Raw genomic sequence first — 24,433 nt, 5'->3', positions numbered from 1 at the left:
CTGAGGCATCAGCCTTGCAGACAGGCAGTTAGGCAGTCAGTAGAAAATTCTATTGGGTAATACTTTTGGAAGCATTTCAGGTTGCACTTACTGTAAGGCTTGAACTTACTTAACCAATACTCTCAAGTGGCTGTAAAGATCTTGTGAGGATGGATATTTTATCACAAGAAAGCACATATTTTCCACAGCAAGATGAAATACTTGAATTTCATTGGCTACTTACAGGTATCTAAATCCTGTAGACCCCTTGTTTATGTCTCAATAGATCTCTATCTCTGAGGCAATACGAAAACATGGCAATTACATGTTTGTAACATTGGCAACACATGGGCATTTAACTGAATACCAAGTGCCATACTGAGGTGTGACAGGCTTGTTAATGCTACTCAATGCTACATTTCTCACATCACAAGCAACTGTAAAGGTACAACAATGAGCTGTGGTCTAAATTAGTTAGACATCGAAACACAGGGTTCCACATAATTCAGAAACCCCCAAGCCCTGTAGTAGCACCCTCGCTTTACTTGGGCACCACAACACAGGCCCTTTGGGTTACTAAATTCTGTATAACATGTACATAATACTAGGAGCAATATAATAAGTGATATACAGATAAGATAATCATCACCTTGGTGATTGTCGAGTTTAACAACACACATATCTTTTGTAGAATGTCACAGAATTTGCCTTGATCAATTCCATACTGTTTGTCAATCTCTTCCGGAGAGATAGTGGATTGAGCAGGTAACACTGGGATGGACTTTGTTATACCATAATGGGTAGATGAGCTCACATGAGGTGATGACTTGTCATTATTTGGCTTAGAAAGAGTTATTCTAGACTCAATTCCAGTTTCATCTAAATCACTACTTTCTGAGCATTCAGGAGTTGCTTGGTTTAGTCCAGCAGGTAGTTGTGCAATACCATCACTGATGTGATCTTGTGGCTCATCCTGAAAAAGAAACAATCAGTTAAATATGTATAGAAATACCAAGAGTTACTGTTCACCAGTTAAATATGTATACCTAATCAAAAATTAAGAGTTAGCATTTGAGATCACTATCACCAAAGAAAAAAGGTTGACTTTTTGCAATATAGCTGGTTGAAATTTAGTAAACAAATTCTTGGATTTTCTGTGCAACATATCTGTTATTCAGGCACAAACTTCTACCAGTATGCAGTATTCCTCACTAGCTGGTTGCTCAAAACACAAGTATGAATGTGCTTATATTGTGCTCCCTGTTCACCTTTACTACTGCATGTGATTTGCACACATATACACACACGATTCTACAAGCTAATGGTCCTCTAAGAGCACTGGCTTTCCTGATGGAAAATAATTTTGGAGAGAAATCACAATTTACATAAATTACATGGTGTTATTGCTTTTACATTCTCATGACTTTTAGCATTAATTTTGAGGAAACAATGCTGTCCACTTTATAGTACAACCAATAGGGGATTCCACGAATTTACTAGAAACCGCATACTAATCCGCATATGCTAAAATGACTGTTTCATGGTTGAGGAGACTGGGCATCCAAAATTTCCGCTAATGTTTTAGAAACCGTCTTTACAGAAGGTTTTAAGAATAATTGAAAGTTCTGGGGTGGTTAGTAGTGGAATTAAAGAGAACTTGTTGAAAAAATATTGAAGGAAAGTTGATAAGAAGGTACACTAAAATAGCCTTAATTTGCGAGAAACCTTAGTTTGAAAGCTGTGATTTGTTCTGCAAGTCATAGTTTCACAGCTACAATCTGGAAATTCCTTTCACAGTACCCCTATGAACCTCTCAACAATATATGTGTGTTTTGGCCCATTAGCATTGCTCACTTTCGAGATGTTAAAGCTACGCCCATACTTTAACCGAGATTGGTCCTGAAGTAAGGGGAGTTGTTCATAGCATCTTGAAAATGAACAATGCTAATGGGTCGAAACACACATATACTGTTGACAGGTTCATAGGGATATTGTGGAAGGGATTTCCAGATTGTAGCTGTGAAACTACGACTTGCAGAATAAATCACAGCTTTCGAACTAAGGTTTCTCGCAAATTAAGGATATTTTAGCATACCTTCTTATTAACTTTCCTTCAATATATTTCGACAAGTAGTCTTTCATTTCACAACTAACTATCCCAGAACTTTCAATTATTCTAAAAACCTTCTGTAAAGATGGTTTCTAAAATATTCGTGGAAATTTTTGGATGCCCAGTCTCCTCAACCGTGAATTTTTTAGCGTATGCAGATTAGTATGCAGTTTCTAGTAAATTCGTGGAATCCCCTATAATCCAAGTGTGCCCTTCTATTCTAGAATTTTCATTGCCAGTGACATAGCTACAGTACTAAGGTATCTAACATAGTAAAAATAACTATAGTGAACACTGTGGCAAATAGTGAACGTCATTTTAGTGATTATCAGTAAGAAATTTCAGTGATATTCACTAATGATGAAGGCAATTGTCATGGAAACTGAGTTAGAGAATTTAGTAATACAAATGATCAAGATGCTGTAATAGAGAAACTACACCTTCAAGTCCAACTGATGTATATATATTCATATTCATTACACCGTAAATGGGAAAAGTTTTGCTGGGTGAAAGTTAGCATTATTTGTGGTTTCAAAGCAAACCGCAAAATTAATAATTTTACGATAATTTTACGGTGTACTATATAGCTAAGTTTAAGTTTCACTGCGAAACATTCACCGTGATTAGTCTCAGTAAGCCTTAACCACAAAACTTTCGACCAGTGTAACTTTCCCCATTTATGGTACATGACTGATGGGTCACATTTTGCATCATTGGTGTCATCTATATTGTTACTGGGTCAGCAGGTCATCAGGAATGTAGTAGCTGACATAACCCAGTCTGTGCAGTGGTATGACTTTAATGCACATAGCACTGTTATATAATGGAGTTACTAATTGATGGTTTATTCATATACCTGTACCTACAAGCTATCCTCTTGCTCTAAAAGCATGCAAAGCCAAACACACAACAGCATTATTAATATGAGATATTACCAGTGCAAACCATATACAGTGAAACCTCTATAATCCGATGCTCATTGGGATAAGAAAATTGTGTCGGATTAGCAAGGATGTTGGATTATTGAGGTAGTATTACACAGAAAAGGTCTTTCTGGTACAAAAGAATGTCAGATTATAGAGGTATTCTGGATTACAGAGGTGTCAGATTAGAGAGGTTTTAGTGTAGTGACTATCATCACCTTAATTGCTGCCATAATTGCTTCATAAAACACATTCTTTAAGCATTCTTGAGTAAGAGCTGAACACTCAACATAATTCACAGCGCCAATCTTTTTAGCTAGTTTCTCAGCTTCCTCAACCGTTATTGGCTTTTGATTATTCTCAGAGAGCTTCTTAACAGTGTTGGGGTCATCTCTTAAGTCAATCTGAATGTAAAATACATAACTATTTAAAGTTGACATAATACTTACTAACCTTTGTACCCACCAACAGAAATGGTATCCCAGCACAGTGATAGGTAATTTCTGGCACCCACTGTGGTAGTGTAAGATACTAAGTATTGTAGCCATATTTGGTATAGCTATCTACCTTCTTTTTAACACAATAGAAGGAAGATGGATCAACAACTGAGAAGCATACTAACAACACATCAGTGGCAGGGTATGATAGTGGTCTTAAACGATCATAATCATCACATCCTATGTGATCATCAAGTAATTGTGTATCAACTTATCATGTCCACAATATTGTCATACCAGCAGTGTCCCACAATCCCAAAATCACTGGAGATTCAGCTAATGTAACACTAGTAGTGTAGTTATCAAATACCTGTGACAGGTTTATTACCCCTGGTACTGAATAAGACATAATACTCACTGTTGGTACATATTCTTGTGGAAACTCATTAGTGATGTAAGTCAACATCATTGCAGTCTTTCCTACTGCAACACTCCCAGCCACCACACACTTGATGGATAGTACCCTAGTAACAACCCCTATATAACATGTGAGCTTCGTAGACTACCACCATAATTATGGTGATGTATGTGGTATAGCTACACCATAAAAAATTAGGATTTTAAGTTTGATTAGGGATCATATAAAAAAGTAGGGAAACAAGGAAGGTTGCCTACACCTGCAGATATACTAGTGGACATAATAATATATAGGGATTAAATATCCACTATTATAGAACTTTGTGTGGGCGAGATCAAAGGAAAAAGTGTACTTTAAATTTCATAAAGTACACTTAAGCTAAGGTTACGGAATAGTTTAAAATGCGTGGGCGGAACAAATTACCAAACCTGCTTTAAACCAAGCAGGGATAAATAATTTCAACAACTGTGTTGTGTTAGCAATACAACTAATTGTGCTTGTTTGTTTTTACTACAGAACAACGACTGTTCTTGGGTGTGTGGTCTACAATAGAGCGATGTTTTATAAAAACGCGCCGCCAAAAACCAGACTAACAGATTACTGAATCCTTATAATTTCAACACAAGTGGCTAAACAACTAAAATATCTAGGTCCTGTGGAAGCGATTTTTTAAGTTACTGGTAGTATAGACGTTTTATTGAACTTTTAATAGTTTTTTCAGGTGAAACAAGCTCTTTGAAGGCTTGTATCCGAGTCACTGGGGAGAAACACGCCAAAAACGCTTCCACAGGACCTAACAAATTTAATATACAGTATCACTATGCCCTAGAAATGCCTACAGCTTTTGCTGTATTTGGCGGCGGAAAAACATGGTAGTGACAGCTGGAACTGAGCGATGTATGGGCTGGCTTACTTGTGTTACTACAACAATTGTAGTGTTCCACCTGCCTCAAACTACACTGTAGCTACATAAAAATATTAAATATGAAGGGCTTCACCTTCATTTGAAACTTTTCACGCGGCTAGACCGGTTTTATGGTCTTCTCAAAAAGAATCGATAGGCATTCAAAATTTTGAATGATTGCCCGTGACTATACCGTAACCTTTCTCCAGCAAACAGTGCTTTATTGCCCACAAGGAGTGCTTTATTGCACCACAAAGAGTGCTTTATTCATACAATAAAGCACTATTTGCTGTGCAATAAAGCACTCTTTGTGGGAAATAAAGCACAGTTTCCCACATGCCTTAGCAGGCTGCAGGCTAATAGCCTGCGGCGCTCACGCCAGTACGACTAATCACCCAAGCTGTTGAAGGCTGGTAGCCTCGCCGTGCTGAATGATCAATCACCCCAGCCAATACGAGTTCCACCACTGGATTGCTTTTATAGTCATGCCTAAATGCTTCAATGATGGGTGGGAGAAGGTAACATTGCTGTTACGTTTGTCAATGTAAACGGACAAGTCCTGGAGATATCATGAAAATACTTCAACATGTGTCACTATAGAATCGATTGTGGGTTTTGACTATAACCTGCCAAAATACCTGATGAATGTCTACTATGCCAAAATATGGTGAACTACACATGAGTTACTTTGTTAAACTAGTTCGTGTGCATTCAGGCTGCTAATAGTTCATGCAACGCGTGCTAATTACGAATCTTAGTGTAGCTATGGTGAAGCTACATGACTAGAAAGTTCCATAAATCATTTAAAGCATTGCCTGGCCCGTGCTATATGAAAAATAAAGCACTCAGCGCTTGGCCTCGATGTTAATAAAGCACTCGGCTTCACCTCGTTCGTCTCATGCTTTAATAGCATCTCGGCCGCGTGCCTTGTACTTTATTTTCATATAGCACTTGCGGCAATGCTTTAACATATACGTATATCTGCAGGCAACCCTTTTATTACTACTTTCTATTTCTATGATCCAAATTCCTAATATTTGTTTATTTTTGTAACATTATTTATGACTGGTGAACCATTACATACTGGATAACAACGGCACTAGACTTAATGTTGGGGGCATGTGTTTTTCTCTGAACACACGCCCATAACTATCAATTAAGTGGCCATTATGCTTCGTTTTCAGCTATATTCAGCCAGTTACGTAGCATTACAAATGAAGAGCAGTACAAGAAGTGTTCAGTCCAGTCACTACAGAAAATATGGATGAATCCTTTAACAATCATAGGAAAGCCATCACACGCTACCACAAACCAACAATTGTGCTGTCAGCGAAAAATAAATGGGACACAAAGGAGGAGAAAGGCAAGTCCATGTTTACACCTGATATGACTGAAGTGGGAATTAAATGTCACACTAGTATAGCTGCAGGTGTAGATGACCTCCTTGTTTCATTGTTTTAATCAGGACACATGATAGTGTGTCGTGTGGTTAAGTACAGCTAATGAGGGCATGCAACAGACAGGTGTGTATTTTACAGGAACTAAGAGAAATGTCATTCTTCATGCACCCGTAGCTCCTGAATGGAAATTCTTTTGCTGTGGAAACTTAGGGTAGGGCACCTCCTATTTCAAATTTAAGTCAAATCTGCCCAGCCATCACTACCTTCAAAGTTCGTCTGATTTTCTTCATATTTAATCATGTCTTCTTTTTCTTTTTGCACACTTTAAAAAAATCACAATAACTTGCAAATACTTTTTAGTTAATTGGTTTCAAATTTGGAGGGTACTAAGAGCATAATGTAGCACATTCACAGTCCAATTTTCAAATTAATAACAAGGGAGTTATGTGCTATTTGCAAAAGCAATTTGTTGTCACAGTAATCCATTTGATGGAATAACTTGAAAATAAGTCTGTACATAAACTGTCATGAAGTAACTATCATAGTTCGAACCTTTGGTGGTTTGAAAGCACTGAGAAAATTAGCCAAGGAGATATAAAGCAAAAACCAAACATGTGAAAACAAGTGCGATCAAGATCCTCTACTGCACAGAAAATGTTGGAAATTTTTTTTGAACCCTGGGACCAGGGACCCCCACAACCTATATGTTCAAACCCTTTACCACTCCACCACTGCTGTCAGCTGTTCACCTCACTTAATTTCTAACTTATAAATGAAAGTTCTAGTTTAGTAAACTTTTATTTTGTGAATGTTATCCCACTAGGGAACTGAGAGAAGGCTTAAAGTCTGTGAATACGAGGAGTCATAATCTCATAAATCTATCAATGGGATTCTAGAACATTCCATGTGTATTGTATTAGTCAGAAAAAATGTGTGCTCTATTAGAGTACTACAAATAGGCTATATCAAGACACACAGTAGTATGTTGTATGGTCAAGTACAGCCGGTGAGGGCACGCGACAGACTTATTTTATGAAACCAATAAAATGATGTGTGCATGTATCTGTAGCTTGATAGTGCCTGAACAATAATTATATGGAAACTTAGGGCATCTTCCAGTACAAACGTGAGTTGAATCTGCCCAGCCATCACTGATATATGCATTTTCAAAGTTTGTCTTATTTTCTTCATATTTTTCTTCTTGATTTTTTTTTACTCTAAATCTTCTTTTTCAATCCAGTCGTCATGTAGAGAGTCAATTCAGCTACAAACAAGTCACCCTGTAGAGCATTCAGCCTTGTAAAATTACCTGCAGATCTCGTTGTAGATAGTTCAGCATATCACCAGTACAGGGTTCAGTTGTGCAACAAGTCACTTTCAATAGTTATGATAATCATTTTATTAATACACAGATTCACACAAGTAGCAGTCTTTGATGATTCCTGTCGCAAAGAAAAAAAAAAGAAAGCCTTAAATATAGGCTGGCTTTGGGGCTTGCAATTATGAAAAGAAGTGAAAAACAATTGGTATTGGCATCATTGCAGCCATTTCTTGGCCCCCACCTTAAATTTCCTAACTTTTTCACCTTGGCATGTCGAAAATGTTTGAATATTAGCAGTACATTACCATTAAAAAGGATACGCCCCTAAAATGCATAAGTGCGTAAAATGGTGTAAATTGAGCTGATTTAGGCGATTTTTTCGATACCACCAACATCACGAAGTGGTGACTACAGAAAAATCGGCCTGTTACTTATTCATATACCTTTAAGGAATACTCTACTTTATTTTCATGACTGTAGCAGCAGTGGTTGTATCCGCCTTTTTGCGATTTCTTCCGCCGGTCCACCATTCTTCTCAATGCGTAATGTATTGTGGGATTTAGAGTTACCAAGACTATGGGTTTTACCCTCAGTTTTACCCTGTTTAATTAGAATAAACGGCTGGAATTGTACCGTATGTAGCCACTATTATCTTATTATTGTTAGGAAAAAGCCAAATGTCTACATTGGAATACCGCCTTTTCACAGTTTTGTGTCTGTTCTGGCTATTAGTGGTATCATTGGGAGCCTCTATGGTTGAAATTCGCTTGTTTGAGATCAATAAGTGAGTATCTATAATGTTTGGCTTGTTATGATGCCTGGCTAAGCCAGTGGGCTGGCCATGTGCAGTGTTAAGCCGCCAACCTAGTCCAGTCTCTGATAAAAAGTAGTGCTTGAACACTCGGTCATAGTGTGTCTCACCTAATTTTGGAAAGTATACTGCCATTCAATTCACACTAACTGTAATGCTGGGGTCTTGATGCTGAAATTGGTATAGCTATACAATGTATCATAATACAACAACTTATTCATACTAGTTACACTCTGTGTAGGTACTGGTATGTATGCTGCTTTAAATAAGGTTGGATATCCATTGTTTGACTTGTCAGGTGATAGTGAAGCTACTGTAGAGAATACGTTGTTAACCCCGAAGGAATTAGCTGTTGAGAAAGTAATCACCAAAGTGTTTGTTAAATTACGCCCCAATGTCATAGTGACAAATCGTTTGCGATCAGTTTTCATGTCTAAGCTATCAAGGATGGGAAAGCACCTTAGCTCGTGTGGTGGCAGAAAAAGATCTGAAATTCTTGATAAGTGGAAAGATATAAATTGGCTACTAACCTTAAATGAAAATGAAATTGTTCCTAGCTGCAAAAAAGATTCAGCAATAGTTTTAACAGTAAAGTCAAAATGTGATGAATTAAAGGAAGAGTTGAAAGATGTCAGTAAGAAACTAAAGGATATGACAAATAAGTGTTCTGATGTAGATGCATCTAACAAACAACTGTTAGCTTACAGATCAGGAGCATCAATAAAAAGGAAACGGGTGAAGTCTTGGCCAGAATATTCCATTCAACACAAGCAAAAAAAAATCAAAATTATATCTAAGAGCATTGACGGAGTATTAGCTGATAGTGAATTTACATGCAAACATATTGAATTGTGTAATGGTGATACAGGACAAACTGTGTTTGTTGATAATACAGGTCCTAAACCAGTAATAGATTTCAAACCAGCTCCAAAAGATGGCAAAGATTCTTTGGTGAGGAAAAATTTGTATATCAAAGAAAAATACAACATATCAAATGAAGCATACCATGAAATTTCAATGACTAATTTGCACTAACCTAGTGCGTACAGTCTACAGAAGGAAGCTAAACAGATGAATTCAAAGTATGTCATTGAGGCCGTACCTGGAAATGCTATAGGTGTTCAGCAGTCCCTTGAAAAGAAGCTAACCGAGAGACTTCAGCATTTACTTTCATGTGATGTTAATTTGCAAGGCATCAGAAAAATTCAAGTTAAAATAACCGGTGACGGTACGTATGTATCTCATAGCATGCATATACTAGTGATTGCTTTCACTATAGTGAATGTAAAGGGTGAAGAATTCCCAAATTCTACCAGAGGAAATCACGTTTTAGCTCTCATAAATACCACAGAAGATTATAAGCACTTGGAAGTTGCTGTGTCAGAATTATCAGTAGAAGTTCAAAAAACTAATGCTATCAAAATAAATGATACCACATTTGAAATAGAACATTGTTTAGGAGGTGACTGGAAATTCCTAGCCATATGCCTAGGAATTAAAGCAGCAAATGCATGCTACTCGTGTATATGGTGCAAATGCCCGAGTACTGACAGGTATGACTTAAATAAGCAATGGTCAATAAGTGATGTAAGCAAGGATGCAAAGACAATCGAGGAAATTCAGAATCTGTCAAAGTTGGCGAAGAAAAGGAACGTTGAAACTTTTGGTTGTATACGACCACCACTTTTTTCTTCAATTGCTATTGACCACGTCATACCAGATATACTACATCTATTTCTTAGAATATGTGATGTTCTAATTAATTTGCTCCTAGTTGAATTACAAAGACAAGACGATTTCAACAAAAGGGAATCTAGATCAAAGGAAACTAGATCCAATTCTGTACCACTTTTGACAGTTTACGAAAACGTCTTGAAAGAATGTAAAATATGTTTTCATTTCTATCAGGATAAAGCTTCTAAACAGCCTAAATGGAGAGATCTTACAGGACCTGAAAAATTGAGACATTTTGCAAAAATTACTATTTCAGTCCTTCTTCCAACCATTCCAAATAGTGCAGATGTTCAGAAGCTTTGGGCTGACTTTTTACAACTATATAAATCACTTACATCTACCACACCAGTAAATCACACAGAATTTCAAAAAGATGCAGCAAAATGGCACAGGCTGTTTATCAGTGTTTACCAATCTAAGAATGTTACCCCATATATACACCTACTTTCTTCCCATATTTTAGAGTTTCTTGAGAAATACAAGACAATTGCTCCTTTTTCCTAACAAGGGTTAGAAAAACTGAATGATGAAATTACCAAATATTATTTCCGAAGCACAAATCATCACGACAAAGACAGCCTACAACAAATCCTGCTGAAACTCAATAGGCTAGAGAAATTGGAGGATAGTGGTTATGCTTGCCAAAAGCTACAACACATGTGTAAAACTTGTAAACAGGTAGGCCACAATGCAAGGTGCTGTAAGGCTAAAGAATAATTTACTTTGAACAAAAAATGAGTTGTGGAAACAGGTGACAATGAGCCGTGATCATTGTAACCAGTATGACCTCCTTGATGTACATAATTTAGATAGTGACCATGTTCACCCTATACCTAAATAATGAGTTGTAACATGACTTGTATGCGTTCAAGCAGTGATACAAACATACATACTCAAGCTATACCTAAAATTATAATAAGTTGTAACATGACATGTATGTGCTCAAGCGTTGATACAAATATACACACTCAAGTCATGCATTGCATTGTTGCAAGATTTCATCCCACTGAGATGAAGTTCTGTCACCTCTAATAAATGAAAAAGCTAGCTGGTAACATTGGCCATAAATATTCTTTAACAGTGTACTGTACTTGGTAATTAGCTCTACCTTTCCGTTGCCTCAAGTAGAATTCTACTGAGCCTGGTATTACGTAGCAAAAGTCCCCTGCTACATTTAACCCCCGAATGTACCCCAAACAAATCGTCAAACCTGCTAAGGCATGGAATTGTATATGCCTGTGCACTCTGCATCTCTGGGCCAGGACACCTCTAATGGCCAATGAGTCAAACACAACCTTGTCGAATGGCATAACAAAACTGCACGTAGGGCTTCCTCTTCTGCTTGGGATTAACAAATCTTTAATTGTCTGAGCAACTAACAATACTAAAGAATAGGGAGGTGCCGGTGTCATGGTCGTGCTACTACCTCGGCTACTACTAGCCATGGAAGGCTGTTCATCATCATCATCTGTGTCATTCTCACTCAATTCAACTATCTCATTCCTTGTTCTCCATTCATCGTATTTACTGCTGTAACCAATGTATCTAACCTTTACCCTGTCCGAGTTTTCAGCATCTTCTTCTATAATTTCTAGTCTATGCTGGAGAGGGTCATCCATAACATCACGAACGGCGTGTATGCCATTGTTAGCTATTCTTCTTCTCTTTGGGACCCTAACATCGGCAAGCTCAGCATAATTTGGGTGAGAAGCAGAACGGCGAAGATGCTCTGTCATGGTGTATTCGTACAACTCCAGGTGCTCGGTCAAGGTTTACGAGAAAATATACGGACAATTGGTAAATTTACTAATGTTCGCAATTTCATAAGGCTATTTTTGATATGGCCTTTTTAGAGAGCTGCACCCTTTTCACAGCTTGGTAGTGTTGGTATACTTTAGATATCACTTCTTTTGTACCTTATAAGACCCCCCAAAACCAGTCTATGGCTTATATTGAGGTTGTTTTACTCAAATTTCGTCTTATCTACAGTATATACAGACACATGATTCCCAGAATTGTAAATGTGTTGTATTGCACGTTTTATTCAACACTTGTTAATATCATTGTAACACTCAAATAGAGTGCATTTTTTTGAGGTCTTCTAATAGGACACACATACGATTTATCAGTAATGCGGGTGTGGTCCATATTCAAAAATGTCTGGAAAACTTGGTGAACAAGCTACATATAGTACTAGTTCTCACCTTAGCCCAATGTTTTTCAACTTGTAGGGTAGCAAGGATTATAAATATTTACCATTTAAACTAGAATATTCATTTATAGTATCATAACTATATATTAGGGATTTGCATGGGCTTCTCTGGCCACCCCAAAACCATCCTCACAATACCATCCCGGCACCTTGGCAGTATTGTTTAGTTATAAGCAAGCCCAAAAGTGCCTTCAGTGCAATCTAAAATGCTTCCAATACGTTGCTACAATTTTTTTTTAATTTTCTGCTGAATGACTGACTGACTGACTGACTGACTGACTGACTGACTGACTGACTGACTGACTGACTGACTGACTGACTGACTGACTGACTGACTGACTGACTGACTGACTGACTAGGCTGTGGGCCTAATTTTTTTGTTCGACATTGCTTCTGCCCAACGGGTGCCTTTTGGCATAACGCAGTAAAAAAAGGTGAAATTTGAACATCCACATCTCGCAAAAGGCTGGTGTGAATTTAATCAAATTTTCTGTACAGCCTATACCTGGCAGACAGCTATAATGCAAAAATGGTGTGCTATGGAGAAGGGACCATGGAGTTATGCATACATGAAAATGCTGCTCTCTTTCTTCCTGTAAATATACCCACGGTGTGGCGTGCTGGCTTTCTCAACTGCATAACACCCTACCGTGTGTCTTATTACTTGCTTTTCAAATTCTTTACATTAATCCCACAACCTAAATCTTGATTAACTTTAGGGAGATAACTTACCCTTGTTTTACCACTCGTTGTTTTACCACTGCAGGTATCAAGGCACTATTGCCCATTTGATTTCTTGACTCCTGCTGATAAAAAATTATCATTACATATTTGTCTATTGTAATTAATTACCTGATAAAATTCAGAATTGGTATATGAAAATCCTTTAAATAGTTCTTGATCAACAACTATATCATCTTTTGGTTCAGGAGTAAAGGTAACTGGCTCACATGTAAATTCTGGAATAAAATATGATCCTTTCTTTCTCTTTCTCTGCAAGAAATAGCTATATTATTCATATCAAATGTAAAAGAAGTGATATTGTTAACCTTCCTTATCACAGCTTGACTGATTTTGCATGAATATCACTTCTTTTTTTATTTTACATGCTGGCTTCTTTGGCTCAATCGCCATTGTAGTGTATTGTATTACTTTATTAGAAATTTTCTCTATTGGCTACTCTGCTAATACAGTGTGCACTTTTTAACTTCTAGTACAACGCATGGGACGTTCTAGAACTATTAAATCATAAATTGAGTTATTATAAATTTAGTAGATCTTTCATTCATAAGAGTTGAAATAAGGTAGGTATTAAAAACTTGCAACAGCAGCTCAGTGGTAATTAAAAGTGTTCAGGTATGAAGGTCTACAATTGAATCCTGACTAACTTTTTAAATATTAATTTTGTCGCACACATTTTGCTTCTGGGTGACTGTTCTATTAGAGTACTGTATTTCCAGGAATGAAAGTCAAGTGATCACATGAGTAGTCTGTGCGAGTCCACATGCATGCAGATATGCATCATACAACTGTTTTACTTCATTTTAAGCCTTTAAAGGTTGTCTATGCTTATCCTTACAATAATGGTGTTCTACCATGACTTGAATTAAATTAAATACCAGACATTATACTCAGACCTATCCAAAATAAATGCCCAATTTCAAATAAAGCCTTCTTATTCATATACAGGCCAGGCCAAACATGCTAGGAAAGAAACAAAATATATGAGGAAATACAGTGACCCAATAATTTTATGCTAGTTTGTTTTACCTTGTAACACTGTAACTGTTACTCAATTTAAAACTACCAACAAACACTTCTAAATGCATACAGGGAGTGTGCATAGACCAATTTTCAAATTAGACTAGTAAGCAGTTTACTCAGTAGCTATGATGATGATTTTATGTAAATCTTTGCCCACAACTCTGTGACAATTCAAAAGATTATTACCAAACTTGGTGTATTCATTCACCTATATAATATTATTCTATTTATATTGGCAAGATGACCTAGTTCTATATTTGCATTTTATATTAAATTTTGCAAACTGTGTGAAAAGCTCTCTTAAACTTTTTTTAAAATAAAATAAAAAAACAGAGTAACTACATTGGAGTAGTTGGGAATAACTAGAGCTATTTTGCTGAATTTGTTGCATGGCTTGCCCTACCATACTGTCCATACAACTGGAAAAATAATTTGTGATGAATAAAAGTTGATGAAAATCACAACAACATTCAGTGGAGATGCTCATTGAAGTTTAACAAATTAAAATTTAACAAATTAAAAGTTGACAATTCATACCCATTCAATTTCATCAAGGCTTAAGCTTCCTGTTTTTTTGGGCAGCCCCACTGCAAAAAAGGTCCAAGAAGTTATTTATGTGTGCAAACCAATTTTTCTTTCTTCCTCACTTCCGTTTATATACAGAGGCCATAGCACACCAGCTGTCATGGCTGTAAGACGCTCTATTTTGTATCTTCAAAACTTTTGTTTTTAAATTAACACTTCTGGAAAAAATTATTCACTATCCTGTAGAAATATATAGCAGATAATATGTAATCTAAACAGCCAAGCTATGAAAAAGGGTGCAGCCTTCCAAAAATAGGTTAGCACGAAAAAGATGTGATATCAAAGATGGCAGCCCATAAATGACTGCAATTATATTAAAGATGTCATTTCTTTTTTACCTATACTTTTGTCTATCTGGTACTATTTTCCTATTTGTAAACATATTTTAAGAGGCATTTGTACTATTTTGAAATTAACTTTTGCTTCATGTTAATTGCATGTATATGACTGCTCTATAAAGGGATCTTGAAACAGTCACACTTGGTACACACAAGTATGGTTGGTTTTCAGGTTATAACTCATTGATGATAATTAAACAGATTTCTGAAGATTTGTACCTCAATAATAGTTACCTGACACATGTAAGAAAATTCGACTAGTTTGCATAAGCAGTTTAACTGGAAGGCCTGAAAACAAATCGCAGCGAGGCCAACTGCTCTATTGATCGCACAACTCTTATGTATGTTTGACATAGCCTATTTTTTAGTAGTAGTACCCTAAGAAAGTGCACATTTTTTCTACATACTTCTAATACAACACACAGAGGTTGGTCTAGAACAATCTATGGATAGATCTACAAAATTATATTCTGATGTAATAAATTAGAACTTCGGTACGTAGAAATTAAATGAAGTGAGCAACTGATAGCAGTGGCAGAGTGGTAAGGGTTTGGGCATATAGGTGTGGAGGTCCCTGGTTCAAATCTTGAACATGTTTTTCTACATTTTTGCTTCATGTGTTTTTTGTTTTTTTACTTTTTGGTGACTGTTCTATCTCGATCACACTTATTTCACATGTTTGGTTTTTGTTTTATTATATCTTCTTAGCTAATACTCTCAGTATTTTCAAATCACAAAAGGTGTGTGCTACGATGGTCAACCTATATGCATACCATTTTTTCAGTAGTTTACTCTGCAAGCGAGACAAAAAAAGTCACGCTTGCAATTTTTGAAAATCACTTGTAACTTTGCAACCCATCTGTTCACAAATCAGCAGACAAATGCACACTATACTATGTTCTTTATATTCTCAAAACGTGGAAAAAATCCAATTTATAGCTTGTGCAAGTCTAGTCCCACCCTGAGGGATGTTTCAGAGAAAAAATAGGCTATTTTTGTTTAGCCATTACTGAGATATGAATGCATGAAAATAGTGCTTTCTCAGTTCCTGTAAAATACACACTTGTCTGTCGTGTCCGGATGCATTGGCTTTCCTTGGCCACATGACGCACTATCATGTGTCCTCATTTGAATCTCTATTGAATGCAGATAAAAAATCCCAGGCCTTCAGCTGGTGAATAAAGGAGCCTGAAACCACTGAAGTGTCAACTTTTAATTTCTTTTTACTGCATAACAAGTTATAATGACACTACAGTCGTGTATTTAGTAAACCTGTTGTTAACTATACCTCATCAAGACTTAATGGAGGAGTAATCTTTTTCTGTTCTAATTCTGACCAGTTAATAGATTTGTAAAATATGTGAGTCTTGATGTCATTTTCAGAGTGAGAACCCAGTCTTTGTAATGGATCCTTTGTTAGTAACTACAAAATCCAGTATACAATACAGAGACATTGTATACATAACATGGCTTACCCCTGCTAAGATACTGGTGCACTCTTGTGATAAACTACGAGGATATTGTACTGTTCTTTCCAAGATATTAGTAAACACCTCATCAACACAATCACTATCAAAAGGTGGCTATGTGTATAATACACAAGCTATATCACTCAGCTGCACCAAAGTATACCAATCATCTTTACAGAATGTACGCATGTTATATGGCAAACTCAGTATATTATTGGTGAGAATTTAAAAATTTTATCTTTTAGACTTAGCCTTCCATGCTCTTGATGAACAATACATTTCTGTGGTTGGTTTCTCTTTATAGGCTGTGTTAAGTTATTGTGTGTTCAAATGGTAATTGGTAGAAAGCAGAAGCTCCAGCTTTAGTATTTCAGATTAACAAAGGCAGTTGGGATGTACCTGTGTTTACAATAAAATATATTAGCTGGGAGGGATAACTTTATACCAAAGTGTACACAAGACTTGTGTTACTAACAAAAGGACACATCAGACCAACCATCCAGTTGATCTGACATGTAAGGATACTTTTGAAACCTCCTGTATATATTAGAGATGTGCCAATTCAACTTTTCTGAGCTTTATTGATACCGATCCGACCTAGGAAATTTATCACTGATCTACCAATATTGTACCGATCTGATATCAGTTATCTATATTATGATGACTGATCTTGTACAGGTAGTTCTTTACTAAGCTAATTGGTCAATTGTTAGCTGAATGATGATCACAGACAATCAGCAGTGACAGCACCCACAAATATTGTAATGCATACTCCTACCAATACTTGTAGGCAGTTGTAGTAGAGATTCTAATAGTTTGATATATCTGGTGTAGCACTATTCATTGTTTTCTGCCAGGACCTCTGGTAAGTTCAAGGGTAAGTTTCAGTATTTAAAACTTGCGTGTATTTATATGGCTTCTCATAGTTTCAATGGCACTATACTTTAGCTTATTTCATAAATGGAGCAGAGAAATGATAAAAGTAGTTTGAAGAAATGGTGATTAGAAAGATCGGTATCATGAATCGGTGGCTTCAAAAGAAAATCAGTTGTACCGATTTTGCTCAAATTGTCGAGATCAGCACTGGCGATACTAGATCAGTAGATCACTACATCTCTAGTATATTTAACCACTCAAAAACAGCCAAGCTGTAAAATAAGAATGTGGCCTTCAAAAAAGCCTAGGTGAAAAAAGTTGTGAAATCAAAGGTGGCAGCCAAGAAATGGCTGCAACCATTTCTTGGCCGCCACCTTTGATTTCACAACTTTTTTCACCACATAGCATTAACATCATTGCAACCATTTCTTGGCCGCCACCTTTGATTTCACAACTTTTTTCACTCAGGCTTTTTTGAAGGCCACACTCTTTTTTTACAGCTTGGCTGTTTTTGAGTGGATTTCACTTCTTTTTTGTATTTTCAAAATCAAGGCTTTGAGGCTTACTATTTCTTCTTATCTACAGATCATAACTGCTACAAGAACAACAATGATCATACAAGTGATAGAGAAAATTATCTACTTATCTCTGACAGCTACCAACAAAGAGAGAAAACCATCAGTATTATTGATGATGAAAAAGCAAACAATTCAGATAAGGGTGTCCTCGAACACATGCTAGCTACCACAAACATTATTTGCTAGTTCATGCATGTATGATGGCCATAATATAAAGTTGTATTATATGTACTTATTTCCACTATAGTGATTTATATGAAAGTGAAGGTATGCATGATTGTAGGATATTTTATTTTGCAGTGACTGTTCTATTAGAGTATCTCGATAATGCAGTTCTTTAAATAAAGCAAATCCTGCACCTTTTCTATTGGGATATGATTTCCAGCCTAGTGTTGTTTTAGTTACTATAACTAAAACTAAAAGTTAGTAAGGCAAATATGTATTAGTTAACTACAACTAAAAAGAATTAACTAAAACTATAACTAAAACCAAAAGATTTTCGTATGCACAACTAAAACTACATAAGGTTTTCATGTTTTTAACTAAAACTAAAACAACAAAGACAATATAACCATAACTAAATCTATAACTAAAATGAATTACTATAACTAAAACTAAAATTATATTGAAGAAACTAGCTATCACTATATCTATAACTAAAACTCTGTACTAAAAACAACACTATGTTGCTCAGACCACTGCATGTATATCTTCACATATGCTCTACAGGTGGAACAAAGCACAGAATGAAACTGTACTGCTATATGTAGCATCCAAACATCAATATATGCTATAGTTCGTGACCTTTAGTTAGCTATAACTAAAACTAAAAGTATTTTTAGTAAGACATATGTGTGTTAGTTAACTAAAACTAAAACTGTAACTAAAAGCAAATCCGTGTTATAACTAAAACTAAATCTATAACTAAAGAGAATTGGAAAAGATTACTAAAACTGTAACTAAAACTAAAAGATTTTATGTACAACTAAAACTATAACTAAAACGTTTTTATAATGTTACTGAAACTATAATTAAAACTAAAATAACACAGAGAATATAACCATAACTAAATCAATAACTAAAAGAAATTAAGAAAAATTACTATAACTAAAACTAAAAGTCCTTACTAAAGCAACACTAGTTGTATCACAAGTTTTGCAAGCATAGCACTTATTATGATGATTATGATGATCAGGTGTGTAGAAAGGGGGGATTCTGAGGGACACCCCCCCGGAAATTTAGACTTATGCAAGCAGGATCCTAACACTCCATTTAGTGTGGCAGGACAAAATGAGTGAGTAATATAGTGTAATGGCACAGCACAGCAATTGATAAAGCTTGCATTCATCCCTCAAGGAAGGATTTACAGAGGTAACTTGAGCCCTCTTCAAAAGTTAAAAAGATCGATATACTCTAATAGAGCAGTTAGGTTTGTATATGTAATAGGATGGATGGCTGTGGTATTCGGGATTACAGGTTTTTGCAATTGAATTCGGCGACTTTGCAATTGAATTCGTCCCGTTTGCAATTGAGTTCGTTGCTTTTGCAATTGAATTCGTCCCGTTTGCAATTGAATTCGTCCCGTTTGCAATTGAATTCGTCCCGTTTGCAATTGAATTCGTCGGTTTTGCAATTGAATTCGTCCCGTTTGCAATTGAATTCGTCGCTTTTGCAATTGAATTCGTCGCTTTTGCAGTTAAATTCGTCCATAACAAGAATGGCAGCTGGAGCAAACATGAAAACATGATGTAGCAGCTGCTACAAGAACTTGTTCAAGTACAACAGTAGTAAACAACTCTTTATAAGGCAATAATTCTTCCTCTACAGCCTCTCCAACAACATTCCAAACTCTACTACGCCATTCGCGATGGGTGTGGTCACTCGCGAGCAAGTTAATTAACTTGTCAGACAGCTATCAACTTCGCGTACTACCAGCTTCAATTACCTTCTAGTGTCTCAAGTGTAACTCTCCAAGGCATAAATAGTTCATCTCTTAATGAACGGGTTGGTTTCTTGGAGCCGTTTTGTTTATGACGAATTGTAATGCAAACGCGACGAATTCAATTGCAAAACCGACTAATTCAACTGCAAAAGCGACGAATTCAATTGCAAAACCGACGAATTCAATTGCAAATGGGACGAATTCAATTGCAATACCGACGAATTCAATTGCAATACCGACGAATTCAATTGCAAACGGGACGAATTCAATTGCAAAGGCGACGAATTCAATTGCAAAAACCTGTAATAGTGCGAGCATTGTAAACAGGAAGGAGTAAAATAGTGCGAGGCGAAGCCGAGCACTATTTCCTTCCTGTTTACAACGCGAGAACTATTAATCCCAAATACCACAACCATCCGTCCTATTGCAAATTAATCCGACAACCATAGCAACTGTTACTAGGCAACAGAAATTCAAAAAATAACCACTGCAAAAGTAGCAACCGTTGCCTGGCAACTGTTGCTATGGTCTCAAAATAATTTTTACCTTAGCAACAGTTACCTAGCAACGGTTGCTAAGCAACCGTATGTTGCTAAGCAACCACATTATGTCATACCTTGGGGGCATCTATCACTATGGTAACAATAGTTGTCAAATCGGACATTTACTTCTAATATAAACACACCACACTATTCTAACCAATCAAATTAGTATTATAGATTTTTGTCATGGGACCTTGACAAACAAGTGTAATACTAATTCTATTGGCTAATCGCTTGACGTATTTCAATATAATACGTCAAGCTGCTATTGAGAGTATTATACAGTAACACATTCAGTTGTTGGATTAATACTCTAATAGAGCAGTCAGGTATATACTCTAATAGAGCAGTCAGGTATAACCATAGAACACGTATGTAAACATGTGACTGGATTTTACAATATCATAATTGTGATATAGAATTTATGATACTATCGATATGTTGCGCATCACTAAAACTGGGGTCACAAAAAGGAGGATGGGAAAACAAATAAGTAATGTATGGGTCTAGCTGGCATGTTGTACAGTTGCAGTTGTGATACAGTCAGGTTTTTACTCAGTCAGTCACATATATATCAAGTTCAGTGGATTAGCACCTACAGTGTACATGCAACAATGTATGAATTTAAATTTTTAAGTAGTTCCTTCCCCCCCACAAATCTGCCTTTGAAATATTTATATACTACATACAATATGATTATGCAGAAAGTTGACATAATATTTCATACATGGCCAACTGCCATCTCATACATCAGTACTCCAAGTGCCCACCAGTCAACACTAGCTCCATAAGGTTCAAAGTCTAACATCTAAAAGAATAAAAATGTAAAAGTTTAGAATATTGCTAAATGTTAATTGCATCACACAAACCATGGCAAATGATAGAATAATATAGTGTGGATACCTCTGGAGCAAAGTAGTCAAGAGTTCCACAAAATGTTTGTGTTGTTTTTCCATCAATGATCCCTTCTTTACAGAGAACAAAGCTAGCCAATTTCACATGTCCATCACTACCCAGCATAACAGAATTGAGTTTCAAGTTTCTTTAAGATAAATATTTTACTCACACTCAAACACAGTGACTTTACTTACCTATGAATAATACCTCTTTTGTGGAGAAACAACAGAGCACAAACTATCTCAGCAGAATAAAACCTGTATGTGTAAAATGTGTGAGTAGAGAGCTTCCAGTCCTCATACACAATTTACAGTACCAAGAACACAAACAAACAAAACACTAACAATGAACTACTACTACTACACACAAGAATTGTGTCTTTCTTCTTACCGTACAACATTTTCAGGAAATCTTCCATGTTTTATTATATGATAAATCATATCACCACCACTGTTATACTCCATAGTGTAGAATATATGTTGCTGTAGATTACAAAGACAATAATTTACAGGAAAAAAACCAAAGCAACCTCAGTTTGAAAACAAGAGTGTAGAGCAGTCAGATAAGGATGTTGTTGAGAAATGGCTAATACTCTCTTCTCATTAACCACACGATCCACATCATGCTCTCCTATCAGTAACGTCTTCCTCTCTGCCTTAACAGCGAACTGCTTCCTGGACACCTTGTGTTCTGCTAGGAACACCTGAATATGCACATAATATACTTCAATAAATATCCACTAAGAGACCAGGTAGACCTCAGGCATTGCAATTTTTACTTTTGATCATTGGTTTGTAATAATTCTGCAGGTGAATTGCCTGTGGCAGATGACTAGTCACCCAAGCCAATCAACCACTGCATTCATCATACAGTATGGTAGTGCTTACCATACTGTACAGTAGGGATCATGAAAGTTTGGACTTTTCTGGCCAACAATACTGCCCTAAAACTAGTCTCATTTTTCCTGCTTGGCAGTATTGATGTAACGGAGTAATCATAAACGTTTCTGTGAAATTTTATTTCTGAACTGACTGACTGCCTGCCTGCCTGCCTGCCTGCCTGCCTGCCTGCCTGCCTGCCTGCCTGCCTGCCTGCCTGCCTGCCTGCCTGCCTGCCTGCCTGCCTGCCTGACTGACTGACTGACTGACTGACTGACTGACTGACTGACTGACTGACTGACTGATTGACTGACTGACTGACTGACTGACTGGTTAATTCCTCCAGCTAATCACATGGTTAAGGCTACGGGTTTGATTTCTTCCCTGTTTGACACATCACTTCAGCCTAAGATGTGCCTTATCATCAATCACAGCAGTTGCAGTGCATGTATTATGGACATAACTTTTTCCACGTTTTCCCACCTTTTTCCTAATCACGGCTCTGTTTCTTTCTCCACTACTGCATACGTAGGTGTTGATTCATGAGTAGCACATTATGGCTTCTACAATACTGAATCATACTTGGAATCATAAGAACCATCCACAGTATTGCAGTGAGTACACTGATTGTAGAGAAGCTTCCCGTATTGTTCTTCATTTGTAATACTGGAAAATACCTGAAAACGAAGCAGAATAGCCACTATACACATCTCAGCAACTGATAGTTTGATAGTTGGAGCACACGTCTAATTGCAATTTTAGTAGTAACTGGATTGATTGCAGAGGCACTTTCCATACTGTTCTTTATTTGTAATGATGTATAACAGGTGGAACATAGCTGAAAACAAACTGGAATGGCCAAGTGGCCACATCATTAATATAGTCAGGGTATGCATTTAGTCAGTTGCTCAGTTGATTTTTTATGGCCAGTGCCATTCTTTCCTTTGATACAGTATGTGTCACCTGTCATTAATCATATTACAAAAGGTAAGCAAACAAATGCAAGGAAAAATAGAAAATTTATATTTTGAGTAGGGATCATAGAAAAGGACACAAGGGATGTCATCTATACCGGCAGCTATACTAGTGGACATTTAATCCCTAACTGAATATAAATGTCAACACTCCATATGTGACCCAGTCTGAGAAAACTGGTCTTATCGCCCATGTCAGCAGATTCAATTTTTTACCCAGGACACAAGGCTACATGAATAAACTATCTAATTCCACAATCAAAATCAGCTAGACTTGAGTGGTCTGGTTTTGCTGGCTGCTTTTGCCAAGCCCAGTGGCGATCTGTACGTGTGGTGTGGGGCCTTAATGGAGCTCTGCTGTGAATTTCCTTACATTTTATCCAGTTTTGAGACCCTCAATGGCCCAAAACTTGGCCTAATTCATCCCTTGGTCTTCCTTCTCATTTTTGAACACAGGGCCCCCACCTCCCACCCAATAACCAGCTCGCCTGATACAGTCAACCTCGGTTTAAAAACTATCTAAAATGGCGGGAAACTTAGTTGTTGGCTACTTGCACAGTGGATATTCTGGAAGGTAAGGAATTGGTGTAAAACGTGTGAAAATTTGGTACACATAGCTTCAACATTGGTGAGCTACAACACACTAAATAGTTAAAACCAGCGTTTCTCGCTACTTTTAAATAGGCGATAAGATCGGTTTTCCCAGACTGGGTCACATATATGACTGAAGAAGGAATTAAAAGCCCATTAGTCTAGCTGCAAAGCTGCAAATGTACATAGATGACCTCTCTTGTTCCATGCTTTTTATTGTCTACTCAATATAAATTTTCCTTGCGCTTGTTTTATAAGCATGCCTGAAATTTGATTATGACATTGTAGCTATGTTTGTTGTGATGAATGGGTAAGTCCAGAGACATCATGGAAAATTGTATTACACAAGACTACAATTGTTTTCAAGTTTGTTTAAAGCCTGTTGCATCTTCTAAAGAAGTGTACCATATACCAGGGGCGGATCCAGACCTATGGAAAGGGGGGGTCAAAAATGAACTGAGGCACTACATTGTTTCTGGTTTGATAAGGTCCAAAAAAAAAAAGGTCACAACCAGCTGACAATAGCTGCCCACCTCACCAACCACACATTTATAGCTGATAAAGTACATAAAAATCCTTAAATAGCTCACTACACACTATTCTAATACTGTGACTGCTTTAGTGATTGCTCTATTAGAGTATCTCAACCTTGGTATACTAAAAATTTTTGGAGGGGGGGTCAAGAGCCCCCTTTGACCCCCCCCCCACCATATACCTAGACAGGTAAGATTCCTTATTTTGCATTGTTAG

At 36.8% G+C, this 24,433-nt stretch overlaps 1 protein-coding gene across 1 annotated transcript in view; it reads right to left on the bottom strand.

Annotated features, from left to right (window-relative positions):
- LOC136267877 (uncharacterized) overlaps positions 1–24,433 on the bottom strand; it is a 68,113-nt gene that overhangs the window by 11,796 nt on the left and 31,884 nt on the right. The window contains exons 10-24 of the mRNA XM_066063050.1: positions 21,770–21,943; positions 21,631–21,722; positions 21,435–21,497; positions 21,247–21,385; positions 21,071–21,151; positions 16,412–16,519; positions 16,225–16,359; positions 13,102–13,242; positions 12,982–13,052; positions 3,868–3,973; positions 3,747–3,819; positions 3,580–3,689; positions 3,466–3,525; positions 3,231–3,416; positions 629–952 (exon numbers count right to left, since the gene is read on the bottom strand). Of these exons, the coding sequence (XP_065919122.1) occupies positions 629–952; positions 3,231–3,416; positions 3,466–3,525; positions 3,580–3,689; positions 3,747–3,819; positions 3,868–3,973; positions 12,982–13,052; positions 13,102–13,242; positions 16,225–16,359; positions 16,412–16,519; positions 21,071–21,151; positions 21,247–21,385; positions 21,435–21,497; positions 21,631–21,722; positions 21,770–21,943 (1,863 nt within the window). The remainder of the gene's footprint in view (positions 1–628; positions 953–3,230; positions 3,417–3,465; positions 3,526–3,579; positions 3,690–3,746; positions 3,820–3,867; positions 3,974–12,981; positions 13,053–13,101; positions 13,243–16,224; positions 16,360–16,411; positions 16,520–21,070; positions 21,152–21,246; positions 21,386–21,434; positions 21,498–21,630; positions 21,723–21,769; positions 21,944–24,433) is intronic.

Source organism: Dysidea avara, chromosome 10 (assembly GCF_963678975.1).
Source record: "Dysidea avara chromosome 10, odDysAvar1.4, whole genome shotgun sequence".
Classification (NCBI taxonomy): domain Eukaryota; kingdom Metazoa; phylum Porifera; class Demospongiae; order Dictyoceratida; family Dysideidae; genus Dysidea; species Dysidea avara.
The sequence above is the reverse complement of the archived record's forward strand: the minus strand, read 5'-3'. Positions and strand labels throughout refer to the sequence as shown.